The following is a 26,805-nucleotide window of genomic DNA, read 5'->3' as shown; positions in this document are numbered from 1 at the left end:
TTTCATCACTGGACAAGCTTGCCTAATAGAAACTCTATGATCTCAGTGCCAGATTAAAGAGGATGATAAATATTATTATTATACCTCACCCATTATTATTTATACCCCAGCCACTCTGGGCGGCTCCCAACAGAATATTAAAAACACAATAAAACATCAAACATTAAAAACTTCCCTAATCAGGGCTGTCTTCAGATATCTGATGATGATGATGATTTTGCCCAGGACTCTCAGAAGTTCTGTTACTGTTTTAGCTTTTAACTGCTGCTCATGTTCTGTAATGGTCCATTGCTTAACATGTCAGTTAATCTGGGAGCACTTTCAGGAATATGCATGTAAGACACCTGCGAATATTATTGTTTTCATGTACGAACTGTATTTACATCCCACCAAGGAGTGAAGCCAATGAACGACCTCCCCTGCGCAACTTTATTTTCACAACAACCCTGCGAGGCAGGCTAGGCTGGGCTGAGAGAGCAGCTGGCCCAAAGTCACCCAAGTACTCTTCCCGGGGCCTGGAAGCGGGGTCTCTCCTCAGCCTTAGCCTGATAACTCTATAACGTCAGGACACCAGGCTGCCGGCCTATTAAACGTGTCCTGCCGTCCGAATGACGTATTTTCAAAGGACGCGGGAGGCCGCGCTAGGCCCAAAAGGCCTGCCCTGTGGGGAGCCGCCTCATCCTGCCGTTTCTATGGCAACCGGGACAGAAGGGCGAGAAAGAGGGCGGAAGCGATTCGGCCGCTCGCTCCTTCGCTCGCTCGCGCGCACGCGCGAACTTCGTGCCTCGCAGTTCCGTGTGCGCGAGCTGACGTGTCTGAGGAAGCCGGAAGTAGCGGCTGAGGAGGCTCGGCTCGGTTTCGTGCTTGGGCGCGGGGGAGGGTACCCTCTTCCCTTAAAAAAAAAAAAACCGCCCCCCGTATCCGTTCTCTCTGTCTCCCTCACCCCCCACCCTCCTACACCCCACCCGCCTTCCCTTCGCCATGACTGGCGCGCAGCTGCTGTTGGCCGTCGCGCTCCTGGTGGCTAATTCGCCCTCCGGCCCGGCCTTCTACCTGCCCGGCCTGGCGCCCGTCAACTTCTGCGACGACCCGGACAAATCCGACTGCAAGGTCCGTAGGGGCGGGTTGGGAAGGGCGGTTGAGTCCGGAGAGCGAGGCCTCAAATGCCGGAGGGGTGTGTGTCAGAGTACGAGTAATGTCGGTTAGTGGGGTGTGTGTCGTGTCATGTCATAATAGCCCCCCCCCCATGCATACATGCATACTAACTGTGCATTGACAGGAACCCCCCCCCCTTCAGATCAAAAGTGTGTCCTGTCTGCTTAGGCTTTCTTGCGTTTGGGATGGAGGAGTGGATTGGCTGGCAGGCAGGCAGGAAGTCTTCCAGAATGCCCTGAACTGCATCTTTTAATCTCTGCTTTTGTCAGTGCCCCCGTACCCTCCAACATTTGTCCGATGAAAATAGGGACATCCTATTTCATATCCTACCAACTGTCTCCCAGGGAAATAAAGGTAAAGGGACCCCTGACCATTAGGTCCAGTTGTGACCGACTCTGGGGTTGCGGCGCTCATCTCGCTTTGTTGGCCGAGGGAGCTGGCGTATAGCTTCCGGGTCATGTGGCCAGCATGTAGGGACATCCTATTCCATATCCTCCAATATTTCTCCCAGGAAAATAGGGGCATCCTATTCCATATCCTCCAATATTTATCCCAGGAAAATAGGGACATCTTATTCCATACCCTCCAACATTTTTTTCCAGGAAAATAGGGACATCGTATTCCATACCTGCCCAACATTTCTCCCAGGAAAATACGGATGTCCTAAGGAAAAGTGTGACATTCCAGGATCAAATAAGAAACCAGGACAGTAAATCCGGGACTGTCCTTAAAAAATAGGGACACTTGTAGGGGTCTGCGCCCAGGCATGTGTAAGTGCCAACAAGCTGGTCAGGCTTAGTGGCCCGTTGTGGCTTGCTCATTGCCTTAGACCTTTATGTTAGGATGTAGCAGCTCCTACGATGGGCACTTGGAAGTTGAAGTTGAAGTTGGAGAAACAAAACTAAAATAAGGCTCTAAAGCTGAGCTCTATGTAGCTGAGAAAGCAGAAATCCCAACTTTCTGGGGCTGTCCAGGGAGAGCAGGATGGCCTTTCCCACAAGGAGGATCTTCATGAACCTTGCCTGCCCCATCAGATGGGAGGAGCCATCCCACTCTCAAGAATGCTCTGCAGGGACCTCTGGGGAATTGTAGAGTTGGAATGGACCCCAAAGGTCTTTTAGTTCAACTTCCTGCTATACAGGAATCTCAACTAGATCATACAGGACATGTGGCCATCCAATCTCTCTTCCCTCTCTCTCTCTCTCTCTCTCTCTCTCTCTCTCTGTCTGTCTCTGTGTATGTATGTGTAAAATGCACTTCCTTGCACTTCTGTGGTGGGATTGGCAGCAGCCTAATTTGTCTTATCTTCTCTTTGGGTTTCCTTCAGACCCCTCCTTTTCTTCCTTCCTTTTTTACTGTTAGTGCTGCTTTGTAAGGAAGCCATGTTTCATTGAATAGTTGTGTAGGGGTACGTGATTGGGTAGGCCAGTGTTAGGTAACTTATTATGTTCTAGTGACTCGGGGTCTCTTAGAGGAATATTTTATTTTATTAATGAGTTGCCTAAAGAGATTGCATATCCCCAAGATTAGCTCCTCTTCTCTCCATCCTGAAGTACCGTTATTTTCCCTTCTCCTTCTCTGGAGTCATAAATTGATGAAGGACATGCCTGAAGTTGAAATAATAATATTTGGCAATGGAGTATGATTACCACTTTTGCTGCATTCATGTGTTTAGGAATCATAACTTTGGAACTGAAACATGGGCTTGCATTTTCCCTCTTCCTTACCCATCCCTCTTTCCTTATGTGACATGTCTCTTATGTAGTACCTGCTCCTCAGTCTTATACTGATTTTTGTAAGCTCCTCTTGGAATACTTTTGGCTAAAGAGGGGTAAGCATGCTTGTAAGTAAGATGGTGATGATGATAAATAAGTTCATGGTATTAATGCTCCTTGCAGTTTAAGCTGCCCTTAAATTTCATGCAGCTTCACAGACTTTAGATTAGAAATTATACTGTATGTTTAAACTGGTGGTTTAAACTGGTGATAGCCTATTTATAATTACATGCAACACCTTCAGTGTACATAGAGCTTGGAAGAGTTAAACAACAGCAAGGGGCTGCTTCTTCGGCAAGGGGAAAACAATACTGCCACCTGTAACCTAAAGCGGAGCACTCCATTTATCACCTGAGGATTTTACCATCTCATTGTGATGCATGCATTGATCATGCCATAGTCTGTGCATATGGAGTGTTATAAGGAAGTTTTTAATGTTTGTAGAAAGTTAAAACAACAATAATCTCAATGTGATGAATACTATGTTTGGACAACTTGATTAACCCATTCATGCCTCCTTAAAGTTCCTGATTCTGTGAAGGGCAGACTACAGTATGGGCAAGAATAGGGTTTCTCTCCAGTATGGATACATTGAAGGCACTGCAGTGAACCTAGGCATGTAAAGGTGCTACCACATTGTTCTCAGGAGAAAAGATGTTCTCCATGTGTCTGATGATGCCTTTTCAACCTGGTCTATTGGCTAAAGGCCATACCACGTTCTTTGCATTTGTATGTCTTTTCCTTCCAATGGATCACTTTGTGTTTGGAAATCAAGTTAAGATTCCTGAAACCTTTGCTGCATATTGGGCAGAGTTAGCAAAGAGTATAAAGTGTAAAAATTCAATTAAGAAGAAGAAGTATAAAACAGCAGAAGTTGTGGGGAAAGAGATGTAAGAGTAGCAAAGCGAATGAATGTTGCAAGTGCACTTAAATACTGTATGTTGTTGTTGTTGTTATATACTGCTTAATTGCCAAAGTGATTTACAAGTATAAAACATCTGGGGGATGTTCCACTGCTTTATTTTTCACAGAAAATGTTCTATTTCATAAGTACACCATGAAATAAGAATAATAACAACAGGACAACTGCCCCCCCCAAAATAGTTTTGTTGCAGATCAGATTTATTCATAAAGTCATATACCATTGTAAAATACAACTGGAGTACCAGACCCCAAACATCATGGATATTTACATACATAATGTAATATAATTGAAAAAGATATAGTGCTTTACATCCATTTCAAACTCACTCTGAGATCATCTGAACCCTTATCTTGATCACCAGCTTTAAAAAGGGCTACAGTTCTTATAACCTTTTTCCTTCATATGGAGTTCTGACATCAGTACCAGATTGATGCTTTAACTATGGGAGGATCAGATGCTTCCTAGCTCTTGTGTTTGCAGTGAAACAGAACATGACAAATAAATTTCTGACAACCCTTATTGCAATGGTGTACTCTTTCTTCTAATCAAGTTCAGTTAAATCTACTTTCCATTAATGCTCCTGGCAGAGAATTGCATCACACCAGCATAAAAGCTCTTTGAGCTTTAGGAAGGTTAAGAGGGCTGAAAATACTTTTATATCTAATAACATTTCCAGTTATCCAAACCCAAATATATTGGGGAACAAGTTTGACAGAAAAGGCCATCAGCTCCTTAATTCTATGCACACCTTAGTTTCCTAATGAAAAGTAGGGGGGATATCCACAAAAAATCCCAAAAGATGTATTTAATGCAGATTCCACCCCAGAAGCTCATGAAAGAATCTCTGACTATCAAACCAATCAACTACGTAAATTTCCTGAAATGGATATGAAGCCAATAATTGCAAACAGTGTTCCATGCAACTGCTTGGAGGAACCTAAAACCCACCTCAATATGCTCTCCTTATACATTTAGGAGTTCCAAAAATTATTTTCAAAAAATTCCCTTGTGCCTTCTCTCTAGAGTGCCATCAATGTTCTCTGCCCAAAAAACAACTCCAAACAATTGTTGGGCTGCAGTCTTGACCCTATAGAGACCAGAGCTTGCTTAATTAATTAATTAACTGCCCTATACCCGCAGGTCTCAGCTTTCCAAACTGTGTGTTGTGGCACGTTAGCGTGTCAACTGCAGTGTATAGGTGTGTCATGCAAACACTCCCTGCGCTCCTCCCAGGGCTGGAAAGGGGTTAGTTTAATCTCTAGTTTCTTTGTAAAACTGAATTACTGTGCCATGAAATGATGCATGTCTAAAAAGTTTGTCACCAACATGAAAAGTTTGGAAAGCTCTGCTATAGACCTGGAAGATGGCTAGAACAAACTGTCCACCCTTAGAAACGAAAGCCTGAGAGGTAAGAGATTCCATTGCTATAGCCTGCTTTATGTGGGTCTTCCATAGCAATGGAAAACAAAAAAAGAACGCCAAGTACCAAAAGGCTCTCAATTACTCCAACAAATAGTCATCCATATACCACTTAGAAATCAATCCCCTTCTAGAAAACCAACAACAGCAAGATCTTAGTTCTATCACAACCATCTTTTCACTGTTTCTCTATGAAGAAAATTGCTTTAAAGCCCTTCTAAAACTTTTTGTTAAAGATAGCAATAGAGCATCATCTGCTTACAGTAATATATTAATGGAGGTGGTTTCCAGTTTGAGGGCACGCATCTCAAGTGAGTTGAACTTGAATCATACGAGGACAGATCAAGCAGAAAGGGAGCCAAAGTACATATCTGACTCTCCTCCCTTGATGCAACCATATTTTTGAGAGCTGACCTCTTGTACTATAGCTGGCTTGTGGGGATGTCTCACAGTAAAACACCTAATCAGAAATAATAGACTTTTGTCCGCTGAAGACTGCTCCATTTTTTTCCATAAATGATCATGTTGGATCAAATGTATCCCTATCGTGTTCTATGACTTCCTTGATATTGTATGTGGGCTGGAACTGGTCTGTGACCGAAATAATAAAATTCATTCATCATGTTGGACTAAGTCAACAAAAGCTGTATAAAGTTCAGCCCTGGGTGTCTTAAAACATTCCTCTGCCAAATGAGATAAAACAAGGTAGTAATCCAAAAGAGAGTATCCTCTAAAAATAATCTGTTTCAAACCTGGAAAAAATTCTAATTCATTTCCTCCAGGAAAACACAACACTGGATGCAGTTTGGTGGAGAGAGGTGTTGGCTGGCTTCATGTTATTTTTCTAAGTTTTGTGGAGGTCCGTGATGTGGGTTTCCCAGAAAATTTTGAATGGGAAAACTTTTCTACACAAATTAGGGCAATTTGCCATGAAAAGTTGGTGTCCTAGAGAATAAGCTGATTTGGCATGTTTAGTTTCCTTATATTCAGTAAACAAAGCGTAAATCTTTAAATTGCAACGCTTTCCTAAAACATTTGCTATTGGCATCCTTTCACCTTTTGAAATGGCAAGTTTTCAATGGAAGCTTTAGCCTAGAGCTGGTAAAGCAATGAGGAAGGAAGATCTGCCCCCTAGCACCACTTTTTGCCTTGGCATGTGCCATCAGGACTTGGGGTATGGTGGTTGATCAGCCTCTCTGCTCCTCCTGGCCCCAAGCCAGGATTGTAAGTGTAACTTACATCATTTTTTCTATTGGGAAGACTGTTTTGCACTATTTGCCATTTTCATTTCCGATATAGTTTTCCTACAGTGTATTTGTATTACAAACTCTTTTAATTAAATAATTCATAAATACTCTGTTTCCCTCATTGACTTTCTGTCACTTTTAGATGCATGTAGTCTTCTGTTTATTAAATCTGTCCTATCTCAATTCTATTTTACTACTTTTATTGTTTGATTGAGCAACTATGCAGATGGCAACTATGCAGAGACCTGATATACAGTGGTTTTAAATCAAAACAACTATTCTTTATAGCTACTTGTAGAAGTCACACAGGCAAGCTTGATTACATAATGCTAATTGCATAATGTAATTCATCTTTTGTAAGGAAGGGCAGAGCATACACATTTAGAATAATGGTCAAAATACTCTATAATTGCAGTGTGTATAGCTTTGATGACTGATACATTAAGTATATATCTTAATACAGTATAACACTACAGTACTAACATTCCGAAACACTTGTTCTTTCCTGTTATTTACTGATAAGCGGTTAACAAAAAGAATTTAAGGTTTTATTACAATGACGTGTATACATGTTGTTAAATTTATAAATGGTGTCTCGTTGTGTTTTTGCAGCCTGTGATAGAGCTATTTGTGAATAGACTAGACTCTGTGGAATCAGTCCTTCCATATGAATATACTGCGTAAGTATATGAAATATTATTCTTTGATTTAGGATAGGATAGATTTCGTAGACAAGGTTATGATTGTCCAAGCTGCAGTGTCAGTGTTACTTGGTCTTTGGTTTAGTTGCTTTGTACCAAGGTTTAGCTTGCTAAATCCTGCTCCTGATATTTGCCAAGAGGATAGGATTCTCTTGCTCTGTTTTAGAAGTTGGTTTCTCCATTCAATTATATATTATATATTTTAAACAAAAAACTTGGGAAGAATTTTGAACTAATGGTTTTTGCTGGCTATAGATGTTTCAAAACGTAGAATCCCAAATTTTGCAATTTGCACTACTAAGCCAATCTAACATTTTTGGATCCCTGTAAAGAATGAAAGTTTTTAGTCAATCATCTTTAAATGGCATGCACAAATAACTTAATTAGATGTTACTTTGGGGGTGCTTAATATAGACCAGTACTGTTGAACTCCAACTTTCATCTGTTGCAGAAAGCACGGCCAATGATCAGGAATGAAGGGAGTTGTAACAAGCAAATAATTTGTGTGGAGCATTATCTCAAATATATTGCTCAGTGATGCAGACATAAGCACACGTGGTTGAAAGTCAACTTAGTGAACATGATTGTCAACAGGGAAGTGTGTTCAAATAAGGCAACTTAAATAAGATTCAATAGATTCCTGTGAAATTCATTAAATTGTCCTGAATTTTATATAGGTATGCATTTTAGATATAGAATATAAGACAGACTTCAAGTTTTGCTGAATTTGATTTTAGGTTTGATTTTTGCGAAGCATCTGAAGGGAAACGTCCATCTGAAAATCTTGGTCAGGTGTTGTTTGGAGAACGGATTGAACCCTCGCCATATAAGGTATTTTAATTGTTTTAAAAATCAAAGAATTTGCAGAATCTAAGCAGTGAATCCCAGTTGTTGGCATGTTTTGATTTGTACAAATGGACTGAAGGTTTTTAAAACTTCATTAGGCTTTTGGTTAAGCCTGCCCTAGCACATGACATTCTTGAGGAAATATTAGGATCAGGAGAGGACTCACTGGTGTTGCTCCCCCTGCTTTACCTTTTCTTCACAGGGGTCTGAGCCCTAAGTGGGTAAATTAGACCATTTACATTTTCCCACACTGCACTTTCTGCAACATCAGCATTACATTGTGGGTATTGTTGAGTCCTGCTGCACAGGCCTATTGCTGCTGAGCTGCCTACTGGACAGTTTGCCTGGCAACAAGGAGACAGCCTGCTTCAACTCTGACAGGAGCACCAGCCCCACACTGCTTGACTTATGATTAATAATAATAATAATAATACTACACTCATCTGGCTGGGTTTCCCCAGCCACTCTGGGCGGCTCCCAACAGAACACTAAAAACATGATAAAACATCAAACATTAAAATCTTCCATAAACAGGGCTGCCTTCAGATGTCTTCTAAAAGTCAGTTGTTTATTTCTTTGACATCTGATGGGAGGGCGTTCCACAGGGCAGGTGCCACTACTGAGAAGGCCCTCTGCCTGGTTCCCTGTAACCTTACTTCTCACAGTGAGGCAACCGCCAGAAGGTCCTCTGTGCTGGACCTCAGTGTCCGGGCTGAATGATGGGGTGGAGACACTCCTTCAGGTATACAGGGCCAAGGCCGTTTAGGGCTTTAAAGGTCAACACCATCACTTTGAATTGAGCTCGGAAACGTATTGAGAGCCAGTGTAGGTCTTTCAGGACCGGTGTTATGTGGTCTTGGCGGTCACTCCCAGTCACCAGTCTAGCTACTGCATTCTGGATTAGTTGTAGTTTCCAGGCCACCTTCAAAGGTAGCCCCACATAGAGCGCATTGCAGTAGTCCAAGCAGGAGATAACTAGAGCATGCACCACTCTGGTGAGACAGTCTGCGGGTAGGTAGGGTCTCAGTCTGCGTACCAGATGGAGCTGGTAGATACCTCCCCTGGTCACAGAACTGACCTGCGCCTCCATGGATAACTGTGAGTCTAAAATGACTCCCAGGCTGCGCACCTGCTCCTTCAGGGGCACAGTTGTCCCATTCAGGACCAGGGAGTCCCTTACACCCGCCTGCCTCCTGTCCCCCCAAAACAGCACTTCTGTCTTGTCAGGATTCAGCCTCAGTCTGTTGGCCACCATCCATCCTCCAACTGCTTCCAGACACTCACACAGGACCTTTACCAATTCTGATTTAAAAGAGAGGTAGAGCTGGGTGTCTTCTGCATGCTGATGAATACTCAGCCCAAACCCCCGATGATCTCTCCGAGCAGCTTCATATGGATATTAAAAGACATGGGGGAGAAGATGGAACCCCAAGGCCCCCCACAAGTGAGAGCCCAAGGGTCTGAACACTCATCCCCCAACACCACTTTCTGGACACGGCCCAGAAGGAAGGAGCGGAACCACTGTATAATAGTGCTCCTAGCTCCTCTAGACGGTCCAGAAGGATGTCATGGTTGACGGTATCAAAGACCGCTGAGAGATCCAGCAGAACTAGGAAACAGCTTTCACCTTTGTCCCTAGCCCGCCAGAGATCATCGACCAGTTCGACCAAGGCAGTTTCAGTCCCATGATGAGGTCTAGATCCTGATTGGAAGGGATCCAAATGGTCTGCATCCTCCAGGCGTGCTTGGAGTTGTTCAGCAACCACCCTCTCAATCTCCCACTAAATGGAAGATTTGAGACTGGGCAATATCGCAGGTGTTGCATTATGCAAAATAATATCTGGGCTGGTGAGTCCAGTTGCATAGCTCTGGCAGTGCTGACAAGAGTGACGCTCACTCCCCCAGCCCCCGCCTACCATCTGGTTGGGCTTCAGAAGCTTGGTCAGCTTAGCCATCTTAGAAACATGTCTAGCTATGCTCCTCATAGGCATGCCCTATGTCTGGCCAGACCTCCCTAGAAGCACACAGCCTTAGTCTGTTCCTAGGCTATTCAAGGGAAGGGCCCCAAGCTATAGAAGAAAAGGGCTTGCCTGGATAATATATTCCTACCTTAGAAACAGTTGTGCTGCATTGGAATTGCGGACATGTTGGCTGCCAGTTGATGAAATTAGGAATGTGGTTTTTTTAAAAAAAACACCAAACAAACTGGGAACATCTCACCTTGGTATCCTATATTTTTCATTTGCCCCAACACACATTCATTCATTTGCACCAAATGTAATGCTTTGTTTGCAGCTACAGTATTGCTAGAATCTAAACTAAGATGGGTCCTGCTTCTTTGTACCCTCATCTTACTATATAGTTTTCAGTTACATCATGCAACCATATTAAAAAGGTAAAGGGACCCCTGACCATTAGGTCCAGTCGTGGACTCATCTCGCTTTATTGGCTGAGGGAGCTGGCGTACAGCTTCCGGGTCATGTGGCCAGCATGACTAAGCCGCTTCTGGCAAACCAAAGCAGCGCACGGAAACGCCGCTTACCTTCCCTCCGGAGCGGTACCTATTTATCTACTTGCATTTTGACGGGCTTTTGAACTGCTAGGTTGGCAGGAGCAGGGACTGAGAAACGGGAGCTCACCCTGTCGCGGGGATTTGAACCGCCAACCTTCTGATTGGCAAGTCCTAGGCTCTGTGGTTTAACCCAAAGCGCCACCTACGTCCCGTCGCAACCATATTAGGCAGTCTCTTAAAGCAGTTTAGGACAGAGAAGCCTAGTATAGGATCAGTATGTATAAAAATTCACTCAGGTATTATTTTAAATGTGCTTGTGGTATTACTGCCATGTAGAAAATTCTGTTGTTTAGCCTATTCTACCCGTAAGTTTTTATTTATTAAATCCTTCTGAATTAGCCACCTGAAATATTTTTTGCAGTTCAGGTTGTTAAAAGACTTGGATCAAAATTCCCTTTGGTTTAAGGTAAAAGAGAGAATAGTTTGAAATAGTTTTCAGTATAGTTGGACTTCTTAACAAAATAAAAATTGGATTGAGAGTTTGGGTTTGCTGTTGTGGAGAAAAAAGTTGCTATTAGGCATGTGGTAAAATCACGTAAGTTAACTGAATTGTTGTATGTAATAATTTGAGAACCTGTGCATGTGTGCATTTTGATGTTCTGCTGTTATTATTTTGGGAACTTTTCCATTAAATCTTTAAGTAATTTGAGTGAGCAATGTGTAAAAAGGAGACTTGTTTCTAAATTCTTTCTCATTTTTTTAGTTTACCTTTAAGAAAACAGAGACTTGCAAGCATGTTTGTACAAAAGAATATGATTTGAAAAACCCAGATCACAAGCAAAAACTAGATTTTCTGAAAAAGAGTATGCTACTGAACTATCAGCATCATTGGTAGGTTCATGTTTAACTTTTAACCAATTGCTTACTTTTAGTAGAAAATATAGAATTGTGGTAGCTTATGATGAGAAATATGGGACATTCGTGGAAAGAAATGTAATGTTTTCTTCCATTTAATACAACATATTTCTGTTTAAAAAATAAAAGTATGGATCTACTGGAACAGCAATTAGATATCCTTTTGTGTATTAAAAACTATAGAGGCAAATGGTGATAGTGCGAATCATCTGGAGCCGATTTGGGGAGGCATTCAGGAGAAAGAGAGAATCTATTCCCCAAGCAGTATCCATTAGTTATCACCTAAACATTACTACCAGCATGAGTTTGACCAAACTGCGGGAGGCAGTGGAAGACAGGAGTGCCTGGCGTGCTCTGGTCCATGGGGTCACGAAGAGTCGGACACAACTAAACGACTAAACAACAACAAACATTAGTATTACTAACATTGTTAGTGAATCTATATTTTGCCTTGACAGATAAAGTTCTTCTCAAAATTTATAGCTGTGGTACATCTTTAATGATACAGGCTTAATTGAAAATACTGTATTACTTATTCATTTTATAGGATTGTGGATAATATGCCAGTAACTTGGTGTTATGATGTGGAAGATAACCAAAGGTTCTGCAATCCTGGATTTCCCATTGGTTGTTACTTAACAGAAGATGGACATCCCAAAGATGCCTGTGTTATCAGTGTATGTATAAATAAATTTTAAATAATGCGTGCAAGATTACTATGCTGCTTGATTCCCCCCCTCCTAAATTTTTGCTGTTATCAGTGAAAGTATGCTATTTTTAGGAGCCTGCATTGACACCATTGCAATGACTAAGTTATCATGGAGGAGTAGAAGGAGGCGTAGATGGACAAAGGCTATTTCTAATAACAATAGGCAACTAATCTGCTTAATATTGTGCTTCTCAGCCTGACATCTTCCTCCCATATGCTAAGTCTGCTCCATAAAACCATTAATTTCCACACCTTATGCCTTCCCCTTTTATTAAAGCAGTTGGTGTTAGAACAGCAGAAAAAGAACATAGAAATGAATTGTTGCATGAAAGAAAAATTGGATGACAGGTAATGTTATCCGTTAGTGATTCTGGTGAACCAGTTTGAATTTTCAAACTAATTTGCAGTCTCTGCGTGGAGGAGAATTTGTTTCTGAAAGACAGAATATATTTCTTTGGAGTTGGATTTCAGCTCCCATAAAATGTTATATTTTTGTTCCTGAAAGTTTGGCTGTTGGGATATTCCCAGCATCCATGATTCTGTATACAAAAGTCAGCTTAGTTCATAAATTAGCATTAATGGTAAACTGTGATGCTGTTTCTTGTACTGCAAGGTTTTAGACTTAATTTCTTAAACCTGAGAAATGGGATCAATTTTTAAAGCTTGGACTGTGTAAAAATGGAATCTTATGAAATGGCTTTTCACAGTTACCTCATTTTTATATATGGTATGAGAATGCAGGAAGCAAACAGTGGACTGATGTGTTCCCCCTTCTGTGGAACTATAAAAGGAGTTTGGAAGCTTTTACTTCCATTTTAGATGAAGTGCAGCTTGTTGTGATTTTCAAACCAAAATAAAATGTGGTTAATCTTATCTGTGGTTTGTTGAAACAAGCGGCATATAAATGTTAATAATAACAATGATGATGATGATGAAGGGGAGGGGAGTTATTTTATAGCCAGTTGTGCACTGCTCCATCCACCTATTTGATTAAGTTTTTTCTACATATTTTTTTCTGTAGTCTGAGTTCCATGAACATGACACCTTCTACATATTCAACCATGTGGACATCAAAATAGCCTACCACATGGTAGAAAATGAAGCTCCCAGCGCAAGACTAGTAGCTGCTAAACTTGAACCAAAAAGGTGAGCCTTTAGTTTTATTACTAGATCTGCGTGGCATCTTGGCAATGTTATAACTTGGTTTGAAAGATAGAAGGGAATTTAACATGCTCCTCACCGTGGACTTCATATTAAGTGGAAGATACAGGAGTGGGAGGGAGAGAACACTTTAGAGTTTTCATTCTTAATAGGAAAAATAATACTGGACAAGTATATACGATACTAGTTAGTAAACATTGCTACCATTGTGATCCCATTTATATAGGCCCAGTTCACACATAACACAAACTGCACCGTAGTTACAATTTAATCATGGCTTTGCTGCCCCAAAGTTCACGAGTCACTCCTCCCCTGCTTATTCCTAGTAGAAGAGATACCATTCCATTATGTGCAAACCAGCCCTTGAGGTTTGTTTCTCTCCTAAAAAACAGACCTTGCCTTGCCAACATGGTTTGTTAGGGGGTAAAGCCAAACCGTGAGTGCTGGTTACATATAACATCAAGTCAGTCTCTGGTTTGGTACATCCCTAATTTGTTAAATGAAGTAGTGGGGAAGGAGCACTGTGGAGACCTTTGAGCAATGTGCACTTTAAGCCATTGCATAATTTAAACTATGATTTAAAGCAGGGGGGCTAGTCTCTTTCAGGCCACCAAATACCCTCCTCCTAGTTTTGTTATTTAAAATCTGTTGCCAGAACGACTGCATTTTGCACTCAAATCTATTGTCTTTGGTTTTTTTAAACAGTTACAAGCATACTAACCCTGACAGCCCAGACTGCACGGGACCACCTATGGATTTAAGTAACAAGCTTGCTTCTGGAAATGTCAAAATTCCCTACACATATTCAGTTACTTTTGAGGTTGGTATGCTTGTTGGCTTTTCCCATTTCTTTTCCTGGAGAGGGCATGATTTGGAAAGTACTTTCTGAGCTTTTAAAATAACACTCTGTTGGTGATTCTTGTACCAGAAATTCATAGCAGAGTTGGAAGGGGCCATGGGGCCCATCCTGTCCAATTCCCTGCCATTCAATAATCTTTTTCCCAACATGGGGCTGAGATTAAGAGTCTTGTGCTCTACTGACTGAGCTGTCTTAGGTGAATTTTAAAAAGTGGCATTATGAAATACTAATGAAATCCTAGTAAATGTCTTAAGAAAGGAGATTCATCTAAACTTTTTTATTGCATTATTCTAGGCTAACTAGGGAAATAACTTTTGTAGGAAATGTCATAGATGTTACTCAGTTAAAATTCTTTGGAATTCTAATAAAGGAAGACAGTCAATGATGGCCACTTGCCTGAGCGACAGAAATCTGCTTGCCTTCTGGAGCAGCTTTTGCAAGTGTGCCAGGGAGCCATAGTGGTAGGAGAGGAAGAAGTCCCACTGGGTGAGCAGGCCCCTGGTTGCTCTATATTGGATCTACACTAAAATGGTATTTGGGACATGGGTGGCGCTGTGGGTTAAACCACAGAGCCTAGGACTTGCCAATCAGAAGGTCGGTGGTTCGAATCCCCACCACGGGGTGAGCTCCCGTTGCTCGGTCCCTGCTCCTGCCAACCTAGCAGTTCAAAAGCACATGAAAGTGCAAGTAGATAAATAGGTACCGCTCCGCTGGAAAGGTAAACGGCGTTTCCGTGCGCTGCTCTGGTTTGCCAGAAGCGGCTTAGTCATGCTGGCCACATGACCCGGAAGCTGTACACCGGCTCCCTCGGCCAATAAAGCGAGATGAGCGCCGCAACCCCAGAGTCGGCCACGACTGGTCAGGGGTCCCTTTACCTTACAGCTTAATGCTATACATGTTTACTCAAGAATGAGTTCCACTGTGGTCAGTGAAACTTACTTCTAGGCAAGCACATAGCTCAGACGGTTAGAACACACTGCTGATAATGCCAAGGTTGCAGGTTCGAATCCTGTATGGGACAGTTGCATATTCCTGCACTGCAGGGGTTTGGACTAGATGATCCTTAGGATCCCTTCCATCTCTACAATTCTATGATTCTGTGTAGAGGATTGCAGATTCAATGAGAAGTCTCTATGCAGAATATAGCCTTCAAGAAGTATAGAGGCAATGGTAGCTGCTTGCCACCTTTTATTTGTTCATTATCATGTCTGATATTTTAGTGAAGCAATTCCTTGCTCAAAAAGAATATGTTTTAGTTGACATTCTTGACATCTGATCTTGAACGTGAGAGGTGTCGCATGGTGAGTTAGAAATCCACAATTCAAATATTGTGTCTGTCATGAACTCACCAGATAAACTTTTAAGTAAGGCACTCAAAGCCTTAGTTGTCCTTCCTCAGCAGTGTGGTGGGTCATAATACTGATCTAACTTACAGGGCTTGCTGTAAGCATTATAACAAGATAATGAGCATATTGTGAGCATTTTTGAAGACTTGAAAGTATTATATAAATATTGAATATTATGACGAAAATCATAATGATGTTGGTTGCCAGGAATCCTAGTGATATCTCGGTTCCACTGAAAATAGTGATAAAATTCTCATTAGTATCTATGTAAATAGGATCAGAAGAAAATAAGTTGTTCATGATCCCCAAGAATTATTTATGCAATATATATATATATTAGTAGTTATGCTGCCATTCTCAGTATAAAAACTTGGCAAGTCTGTTATAATTTTATTTCAGTTGTATGACATCTAATAATTAACCATTTTCTCTTCAGAAAAATGATGAAATCAGGTGGGCCTCCAGATGGGATTACATTTTAGAATCCATGCCTCACACACATATACAATGGTTTAGGTAAGGGAAATGTTTTCACTTTGTAATTCAACATATTGGAGCACCTTTTTGGTAAAAAAGATAATGGTTTGACAACTGGCTATCATGTTTCCTTTTAGCATTATGAATTCTCTTGTGATTGTCCTTTTCCTGTCTGGGATGGTTGCTATGATCATGCTAAGAACTTTGCATAAAGACATTGCAAGATATAATCAGATGGATTCTACTGTAAGTATAAGTTTTTTTAAAACAATTTGGAGAAGAAATGTTTTAAAATTGTCAGGTCTCTAAATATAACTTTTTTGTGATGCCTTCTAAATATGCATGTTTGGAAATGTTGTGAATGTCCTTGCCCGAGTCATGTTCTGATAAGCACATCCACAACCTAACTCTTTATCTGTATTATGCCCAAATAGCTTTTATGTATATTCATTTTATTAGAATGTTTATATGCTACCCTTCAAGTACAGTATAAATACACCACTCATTGTGGCTTACAGCAAATAAAAACCAGCTGATCTCGCAACTGTATTAACTGATATAAACATACTCCTTTTGCAACAATAGTTACTTACAGAATTTTGTGTTAGGACATTGTAGCGTATAATATTGTCAAAAAGAAAGGTGGAACACAGTCTGTTCAATTTCTGTGATCATAATACATATTAATAGGGATGCTATTAATCTAAGTCATACTCAAGAGTAGAGCCATTGAACTCAATGGGCATAAATAACAAGTCCATTGGTTTCATTAGATCTAGTCTGAGTGTGATTAATCTTGGATATCACAGGCATCTTGAACACCTGAAGGAATTACCTTTGAGACAGTTAACTAATAAGAGGCCTTCCCAGTTGCAATAACTGCAGCCCACAGGGGATCTGAATTGCGAGCCTTGTCCGTACAAAGCCATTTTATATGTTTTCCATAAGGTAATGCTGAGCACAGATGCAATCCCCCCCAAAAGGTTACCCCAAACAGACCAAGGGGAGCTGGGTGATTACCATGATTTTGCTTACCTCTTTTGATGGATGATGCATCCCAGGCTTCCTCAACCTCGGCCCTCCAAATGTTTTTTAGCCTACAACTCCCATGATCCCTAGCTAGCAGGACCAGTAGTCAGGGATGATGGGAATTGTAGTCTCAAAAACATCTGGAGGGCTGATGTTGAGGAAGCCTGATGTATCCCATGAATTACCCTGCCAAGACTAGTAAGATTTTCAGATTGTCATCCCAGCACACACTGGATTTCTTCCTGTTGGGGAGTGACTCTGTCTACAAATGATTGCATGATTCAGGGCATTCTTGCTTCAGCTTGGCCAGGGACAGAACTGGGGAGGAGCCTTGTAGACCATAGACAGCATATAAAGAGTTCTCACATTTTCCATGCCTTCCTGGGCAGCAGTAGGGCTTGCCCATTCCTTTCTAAATGCTCAGCTCACCCCCAACAAGAATCTTCACACTAAGGGTCCCAACTTTACTATCTCCCAAAACAACAAAGTTCTGAGATCTCATTTGTATGTTACTCGTTGGTTTCTGAGTTATAAAGATTGAATGTTTGGTGTCGTGTGATATATAAACCATACGCAGAGTTTGTGTATTTGGAGGGATGAAGTTAGAGGTATATATAATTGTGTGTATAAACCCCTCAACTGGCTTATTAATTTTCAGGAAGATGCCCAGGAAGAATTTGGTTGGAAACTGGTTCATGGTGACATATTTAGGCCCCCAAGAAAAGGAATGCTACTCTCAGTGTTTCTGGGCTCTGGAACACAGATTTTAATTATGACTTTTGTTACTCTATGTAAGTATAACATAATGGGATACATGGGTGAAGCAGTGCCCCTTAATTCTAAAAGCTCTTCTGCCTAACCTTGGTTAGATGATCAACAACGCAAAATGTGCTTGTTCGCTCCTCGTCCTTCCCTTGCATGTATCTATCCCCCCTCCTGGTTTGAGGCATGTTTGCTGGTGCTGGATGTTCACAAGGTCCTCAAAACATAAACACACATAGGAGATTTGACTCTCAAACTTCTTTGATGCTGAGAGCTACAGTGGTGAACTGATCAGGACCCAGAAGACCCAGGGTTCATGCAAATGCCCACTCAGCCATAAAGCTCTTTGGCTGACCATCAGTCAAGTCACATGTTTCGACCTAATACACATCACAGAATTGTCATGAGAATAAAATGTGGAGGAAACCACGTATACCCCCTTAAGCTCTTTGTAGGAAACATGGAATCTAAATGTAAAAATAAAATAATAAGAATTCTGGTTGGTAACTACTACTGCTATTACTATTATTGTTGTTGTTGTTGTTAAATTAAATTAAATTTGAATGCCGCCATATACCCGCGAGTCTCAGGGCAGTTCACAACATAAAATCACAATATCAAAACACATGATAAAAATAAAAACAAGAACAACCCAATAATCCCCCCTCTCTAACACATTTTATCACATTTTATGCCAGCATACAGATAGTGCTATCGTAGTGGGTTCCAAAAGTGAAAATGGATGTTGTAGGGGCCAGCAGGACGTTCACATAGGTGATTTGCAGTATTCTTCAGGCTACTTGAACTGTGGATAGATGAAGAGATCAGGGAGCATTACATCTGCACAAATCCTAAATATATTGCATTTCACAAAGTAAAAAATCTGAAACCTCTGGAAAAAAGGGGGAAATATACTATTGTGCCACCACTCCTAGGTACTGTGCACAACAGATGTGATTAAGGTAGTCTACATGTGAAGCACACACATCTTTAAGAGGCCTCTAAATGTTGTGTATTTCCTTTTTCAGTTTTTGCTTGCCTTGGGTTTTTGTCACCTGCAAATCGGGGGGCATTAATGACCTGTGCTGTGGTCTTGTGGGTGCTGCTTGGAACCCCAGCAGGTTACGTTGCTGCCAGATTCTACAAATGTAAGTACAAAAGTTCATTTAACGTGACAGCACTTAAGTTCATTAGTCTAAATTATCATCACAGCAGTGATTTCCCCTCTGATCCTGTTTGCCCTCTGGGCAAGATGGAAAAATGTTTTAAGACTGAAGAGAGACTACATGCAGGTTTAGATTGTTCTCAAGCTAGCAAACTTTCAAGTTGGATATTCTTTTATTGTATTAACTCTAACGTCAATTGTTCTTACTTGGATCTGCTTGCAGGGGAAGAGGTAACTGACATACTGTTATGGAAATCAGGCTGTCAGTGGCTTTTGAAATTGCATTTTGTTTGACATATGAAGTTTGATCCAGCTTTTGTCTGCTTTGGTCCATATGTATTTGAAAGGGAGATAAAACAAAAGTTAAACCTATTTACTGAGCTTCTGAATCAGTGTGCACTTTTAGTATTATGCAGTACGGTATGTTGAATCAGTCTAATTTTTCAAAATTTTGTTTTAATAAAGATGAAGAAACAAATAACAAAACTGAACTTTAAGTTCAAGTGCCTGTCTAAACTGTTCTAATAAATAGGGAATTGTGTTTGTACAGTACCTGTCATTTAATTGATGCTGTTTTGGGTTTCTTTTCATACAGCATTTGGGGGTGAAAAATGGAAGACAAATGTTCTGCTGACAGCCTTCCTTTGCCCTGGGTAAGTTAATTCATACGATTACTGTTAAAATAGGTATATGAAAAGCTTGGCTAAAACTGGTGAGTCTTCAGCAACATAAGTAAAACACAGCAACATCGTTGCATGTCAGAGCTGTGCACAGTTTGTGCCCTTTTTTGGTTTTTTTGTAAACCTTGTTTCCTTCTGCCACATGAAAAAAGTTGATTAAGCAGTGCCAGCATGACAGAAGTACTTTTTAAAAAGACAGGGGTTCTCTTAATTGATTCTTTATTTTACTCCTTGGGCTGCTTCTCAGACCACGCTGCATCTGTGGTGTCATATACTATACAATGCCTATGTCAAATCTTTCTGCTTAATCACAGCAAGCAGTCATCCCCTGAAGTGGAGCTAAGACAGACATATATTTGGAGCTATTTAACTGAAACGTCAACTCCTGCTGGAGCTCAGTCCTGTTAGATTAAGGAAGAAAGGCTTGCTTGACCTCTTTGCCTGATATTTTCTACATGTCACCTGGGCTCAACGTTAAGCTAGACATATAGTGATATGATTTCAATAACATTGAAATTAATCAAGTGTGAGTTAATTGTTAAATCTCGTTTCTCTCTTAGCATTGTGTTTGCCGATTTCTTCATCATGAATCTGATTCTCTGGGGAGAACATTCCTCTGCAGCCATTCCATTTGGTACTTTGGTTGCCGTTCTAGCCCTCTGGTTTTGCATATCTGTACCACTGACGTTCATTGGGGCCTACTTTGGTTTCAAGAAGAATGTAAGTTCTTTGTCTTTCTGATCTTAACATGTTTTACTCACCTTCTCTGCACACATATCTCGTACCTTTTGAACTGCCTGAAAACAAATGGTGGGTCAAGTCCTTTAGAAGGCTGTGGATTTTGGGGTCTTGCCTGACTTCAGTGATTGAGTTGTGTATATATAAAGCATGGTCAAACAACAGGATTCAAAGCAAAGAAAACCATTCTGAATGTGGTAGACCTCGTTATATGAGATTTAGCTTGGATTTCCTTTATTGTGCTAGAAAGCCATAGGATTGTAAATTCTTTTGATTAAGTACTTCCTTCTGTTTGTGGTGTTTAGTATAATTTAGATTATTTAGAAAGTCTCTTCCCCACCCTTGTTTATATCTTTTAAAGGCCATAGAACATCCAGTTCGTACTAATCAGATTCCTCGTCAGATTCCTGAGCAGTCATTTTACACGCAGCCATTACCTGGTATCATAATGGGAGGCATTCTGCCCTTCGGATGCATCTTCATACAACTTTTCTTCATTCTTAATAGCATATGGTAAGCCAGTATGCTTCTTGAAAAATGTTTGATGCCTTCTAAAGTACTTTTTCAACTTGCTGGTTTTTTTTTTTAAAAAAAGAACTTGTATTTGTTTTTCTGCACTTCTCTCTGCTTTCTTCCATTATCAAAGCTTTTGACTGTTCTGCTTTAATGTCATATAAAGCCTGTGTTATGCTTGCAAGTATGTAGCTGTCTGGCCATAGGCCTTTGAAACCATCCAACCAAAAGTTGCCTGATGCAGGTCTTGGAGTGTCATGACACCTCTGTCTGACATTGGTTTTAGTGTTCTTATGTCACAGAAGGTCTTACCAGTCTTAGGTGGGACAGTTCGTTGGTGGGGAATCTTTGTCTATGGCCCTAAAGTCCATGGGGAACTGTGAGATGAATTAAACATGGGAGTAGTTTTATGCCATAAACTCTTAATGGATTTGGTTGAGCAGTCTTCAGATGCTGGAGTTCAACAATATTTGCCACTTGTATGCTAGAATGGCCAGGTAAACTTCACCAAGACTATTTTTGTTATGCTTAAACTTCTGTTTTCTAGGTCTCATCAGATGTATTACATGTTTGGCTTCTTGTTTCTGGTGTTCATTATTCTGGTTATCACATGTTCTGAGGCTACTATTCTACTTTGCTATTTCCACTTGTGTGCGGAGGTAAGCCTACAGAATTCTTTCTTGCAACAGTACTGTCTTGGGGGGATTTAAATTATTAGGAAAAAGGATTCAATCAATGACTTGGCTCCTAAGTTGCTATTCCTTTTACACAACGGTGGAGGGAGATTTCATAAAGTGCCTCTGTCCACTTATGTTTGTATTGAGGACCAGGGGCAGACTTTGGTATTATGGTGCCCGGAGCGAGGCCAAAATCCCCCCCCAAAAAAACTTTGAGTAGGTACCCATATAAATACAGTGGTACCTTGGACATTGAACAGAATTCGTTCCGGAAGTGCCTTTGACTTCCAAAATGTTCAGAAGCCAAGGCGCGGCTTCCTGTTGGCTGCAGGAAGCTCCTGCAGCCAATCAGAAGCTGGGTCAGCCACGTCAGACGTTTGGGTTCCAAAGAACGTTTGCAAACCGAAACACTCACTTCCAGGTTTGCGGCATTCGGGAGCCAAACCGTTTAACTCACAAGATGTTTGGGTTCCAACGTACGACTGTATAGGAATCATCATCATCATATCATCCACCCCCATTTTTTGCTCAACCTTATTTTTAGGTTCCTTAATTTTTACTTCATGTTTTAGGGACAGCATAGGGTATACTCCAGATTTGTGTATTGACTCAAATATAATAGATCGTGTAATAACTGCTAAAACTTGCTGGGGCCGAGAAATGTGAAATATATGGCCCTTTTAAGATGGGTTGTGCATTCTAATCTGTATTTATTGCTTGCTTACGCTTGCCATTTTCATTGCTGGCTGTTTAGAGAAGACATCCTATGAGGCAACCTAAGCATCTTTTTAAATAAATCAAATGTTTGTACCTTCAAATATTTTGAATCGTTTTAACCCGATTAGGTGACGATCTCCATCAATTTCCCAACAGGTTGTTTTTAAAATCGTATCAGGTGCTGGGGTCAAGTGCCTCTTCTTTTTTTCTTTTTAAAGACAGCTTTGTCCTCTCTGACACTAAAACTTTCCATGGTGTGATTGCCAGATACAGTAAATGGAGCCTTGCTGCTGATCACCAAAAGAACCTAGCTGTGGAATATTACCAAAAACAGGCTCCATGGTTTCAATTGGTTTTCTTAATGCTAATCCCATTTTACATTTCAAGTGAATCTGTACATGGACTGCAGTACATACCTGCTGTGTTAGAGATAGGAAGGTGGGGATGGAAATCCTCTACCCCCACCTTTACATGCCTGGCACTGTGCACTGTCCTAGAACATTTGTGGTATCTGCTCCAAAATGCATGTCCTCCAAATGTCAGCATAGAATGTGTTTGCTCCCTTCAGAAGGGCATCCCTGTAGTATTTTATTTGAGTAAGTTATTGATTCGCAAATGGTCTCTTTCTACACAATCAATTGCCAGTAGCTCATCTTAGAAAATTATTAAAACCTTATAAAGGGTCATCATTATTAGATATGAAATATATAGTCTTATGTTGCTTTGGTTTGTAAATATTCTCATGCATGTAAGTTGATTGATTGTAGCCCAGAAGGTCTACAAGTATTTAGCAGGTTTTTCAACCATTTCTCTCTTTTTTCTAGGATTATCACTGGCAGTGGCGCTCATTTCTCACCAGTGGCTTTACCGCTGTTTATTTCCTAATATACGCAGTACACTACTTCTTTTCCAAACTTCAAATTACGGGTACAGCAAGCACCATTTTATACTTTGGGTACACTATGATAATGGTACTGATCTTCTTCCTTTTCACAGGTAAATATGAATATATTTTTTGGTACTGAGACTTTATGTTAGAGTGCTTCCGGGGTGCTTCACACAATACAGTTTAAGAGTTCTAGAGCCATGTGCAGACTTTTTTCATACTAATGTTTCATGGACATCCCTATGGTTGCTTGTTTAAAAAACAAACTTGTGTGCCTATCTATTTTAATGTGGATTATGGACCTCAAGTTGTCGTGACATAAAGGTGGGATGTTTAACTGTAGTCAGGACATCTTTATGTTGATTTCCCTGCTCCTCTGCTTTCTACCTGCATCTCTGGCTGCTGAACGTTGGCAGTCATCTGTATAATTCCTAAACACAGTTAGGGGCCATTTCAGAATTTGATTGAAAATGCAAAATACAAACCCTTCCACTTTTTAATCTGTATTGTTGCATGCTTGCATTTGTTTACCTATTAAGGACTGTTAGAAGTTTTATACAGAGAGAGCTGTACTATTTGGAGAACATTCTTCTCCACTTGTAAGGGTTTAGAGAAAAGGCGTCAAAACCTTGACGGCTATAAAATATAAGAATTTAATTGGATTCCATTTTAGTATTTTAAACAATTTTTAAATTTCTTTTGCACAAGTTACTGTTGCTTTCTGGAACAGTTTTTGTAACATTTTCCAGTTTTATATGCCGATAACTGTGCATTGGGATTCTTTTCCCTCCCCCCAGAAACGTAGCTGTTTACAAGAAAAAAGAGGCTGTGTATTAAGGGATACGTACATAGTAAATTTCATTAAGCTTGGATGAGATCATTCTAGCAAGTGATCAAAATCACACACACAAGCCCCGAAGGCATCTGGCTTCCTGTGTCAAGATGATATAAAAGCTAAAAAGAGAAACTCATAATTGTTGCATCAAAACTATTATATTGCTGCTTACTCATCTGTTAAAAATGGTCAGCCTCAAGAAGGGTTCTGACGGTGCCCTGCTGCTGTGACGGTGTAGCACATGCTTGGGGCACTTGCTTCTCACACTGCATTCCGGGTCATTGATCAGACACAGCAGGCAAAATACTGGGAGCTATGTGACAAATCTGACTTACAGCTGGGCCCACAATACTGTATCGGAGTAAATGAGTCAGTTAAACATCAGTGGCTTAGCTACTAAGGAAAAAAATAATACGATATCATTCACAGTTCTTGCTGAATTTTATTCATCATGAATGAACCATTCTTCACTACAAACACATTACATACATAACTTTGAATTAGAACCTGACGCATAAACATAGAAAAGCTTTGCAACATGTAAAGGAACAATACCTATCTTCAGTCATCTAAAGTTGCAAAAATTCACACTCATTAATTCTCAGTTACATGAAACACAGACTTCAAGTGACATTTTAAAAAAAGTCTATTTGTACATACTTTTTGTGAATAATCAGGGGCATAAAATCAATGTGCCATTGTCAGGCAGGTTTCGACTGCTCAGGAACTTACATATTCAAAGGGCTGTAAAAGCAGTAGTCTCTGTTGGTTTATTGGAGCACATGGTTATCTTCCAGCCATGAACAGACTTACCAAATGTTCCACTCTCCAATATCCTTCAGCTACCCTGGATTATAAATCAGCCAAAAATTATGAAGTCAAATAGTCTGGTTGGTTGTGCTTTTCAGCATCAAAACTATGCCATGTTGTGCTCCAAAAAGGTCAACAACTCTGGGCAACTATAGTCCGGCCCCCAACAGTGCCTGAGGGACAGTGAACTGGCCTCCCGTTTAAAAAGTTTGAGGACCCCTGTGTTACAGTATCTAACAGAAATGTAAACTCATCCTTGGCATATGTGGTTTCCACACTTTCTCCAGGCCACATGGATCCTTTGCTCATTTGCATTTTTGTGCTTCCTGCATAAACAGCTGTGTTGCATCAACACAACCCTATTTTGCAATACACAATACCTTCTCTTTCAGGCACAGAAGCTTCTTGTTTCAATGTCTTAACGGCGTGGAGCCTGTGCCGCCCGCCATTTTGTCACACACACACCCCCAGGCTGGCACTGTTCCCCCAGGGAGCCCCCCCCCAGGCTGCACACCACTCCCCAAGCACCCACCTTCCTACGCCACGCCAGGTTTACCTGGCCCACATACCATAGTTTGAGGATCCCTGCTGTAACAGATCCATTGATGTTTATTCTGCCAATTTAAACTTCACATTCTGTTTTGTAGGAACAATTGGATTCTTCGCATGCTTCTGGTTTGTGACCAAAATATACAGCGTTGTAAAAGTGGATTGAAGAAACTGTAAAATATAGGAGCCATCATCCTAATATAATGATACGCTTCTGAAGAAGAATTTAAGCTTTATCTGAAGTATTGACTTCTGTACCTTGTGAATGATGCTGAATATACATTTTGCCCACCCAAAACATTTGTATTATAACTTTGCAATTTGTTTTCACTTGGGTGTTCTTACTGAAGGTTGAAGTTAAATATTGTATGCGTTTGTAAATGTTGCTTATAGTAGAACTTTTAAATTCTAAATGACTGGCTAGAAGTGAGTACATTACAGAATTTTTAATGATACTTCTAAATAAATAACGGGTGTAAATACAGTTTTCTAGGCTTGTTGAGTGGGGTTAATTATCCCCCTGCCCCAGTGAAATAACTTCTTTCTATCATGACTTGGAAGGTTGACTCGTGTGTTGCTTTTGATTTTTTTTCCCTGATTTTTTTTTATATTGGAGTTATGGCCATAAATCCACCTCACTTTTTCTGTGACTTCATTAGGTTCCAGTGTTGTTGGCCTTTGGAACCATGTGCCTCTTGAGTCTTGGGAATCTATCCATTCATAATTGTAATAATTACTATCAACATTTTCAGTGGATCATCACATATTATAAATAAACCCATGAAATTTTGTAAATACAGATATATTGATATGTTTTAAAAATATGTAGATTATATTTGTTAAATTTTAGGTTGGTTTACCTTTTTTTTTTTTTTTGTTAATCTGCTCTACCCTATATAGATGTAACTGTTCATAACTGCACTACACTGTCAGTTCTAATCCGCTAGCGTAACTAGATTAAGAGACTGGATAATATGTTGAGAAGATCTGCATACAGAGAAGGAAGACGCACTGTCAAGTGTGCTCACAACAGATTTTAATGATTCATATTATGTAGAATTGATTGGGGAGGGGTTGGACATACACAAGCAGAAATGCTGTTTGTCTTGTATTAATAGAATGGTTCAATTTGCTAGATGTGGAATTGACATTAACCCATATGCATCCTCAGAAAAAAGCAATGGAAACATGTTTATCATGTTGAGTTGGTTTGAGTTTACGTTAATGCCTGCATGTCTCCCACAAGAGCATATCTGCAACCAAGTTAAACTGCATGTTTTGGGCTCAGACATTCTGATTGGAGAAAAGAACCTATGTTTTTTCTAATATGTTCTTTCTAAAGATCATAAACTAATGCTTGAATATTAAAATCCAATAAAAGTATCTTTTGTTAATAA

The 26,805-nt window shown here is 40.4% G+C and overlaps 1 protein-coding gene across 2 annotated transcripts; it reads left to right on the top strand.

Annotated features, from left to right (window-relative positions):
- The first annotated feature begins 829 nt into the window (after window positions 1–829).
- Window positions 830–26,805, top strand: TM9SF2 (transmembrane 9 superfamily member 2). 2 transcript variants are annotated; one of them, XM_053384523.1, is made up of 17 exons: window positions 830–1,110; window positions 7,134–7,201; window positions 7,960–8,053; window positions 11,344–11,471; window positions 12,043–12,172; window positions 13,226–13,350; window positions 14,071–14,185; window positions 16,007–16,086; window positions 16,185–16,293; window positions 17,735–17,867; window positions 18,867–18,986; window positions 19,599–19,656; window positions 20,244–20,403; window positions 20,783–20,934; window positions 21,482–21,593; window positions 23,153–23,324; window positions 25,507–26,805. In XM_053384523.1, exons 1-17 carry the CDS (start codon window positions 982–984, stop codon window positions 25,572–25,574), a joined length of 1,953 nt encoding a protein of 650 aa, XP_053240498.1. In that variant the 5' UTR covers window positions 830–981; the 3' UTR covers window positions 25,575–26,805. The 2 variants fall into 2 exon arrangements, with proteins under 2 accessions (XP_053240498.1, XP_053240500.1); XM_053384525.1 differs by lacking the exon at window positions 830–1,110 and adding an exon at window positions 1,438–1,509.

The sequence above is a fragment of the Podarcis raffonei genome, chromosome 4 (assembly GCF_027172205.1).
Source record: "Podarcis raffonei isolate rPodRaf1 chromosome 4, rPodRaf1.pri, whole genome shotgun sequence".
Lineage (NCBI taxonomy): Eukaryota > Metazoa > Chordata > Lepidosauria > Squamata > Lacertidae > Podarcis > Podarcis raffonei.
This window is presented reverse-complemented; position numbering and strand designations above follow the sequence as displayed.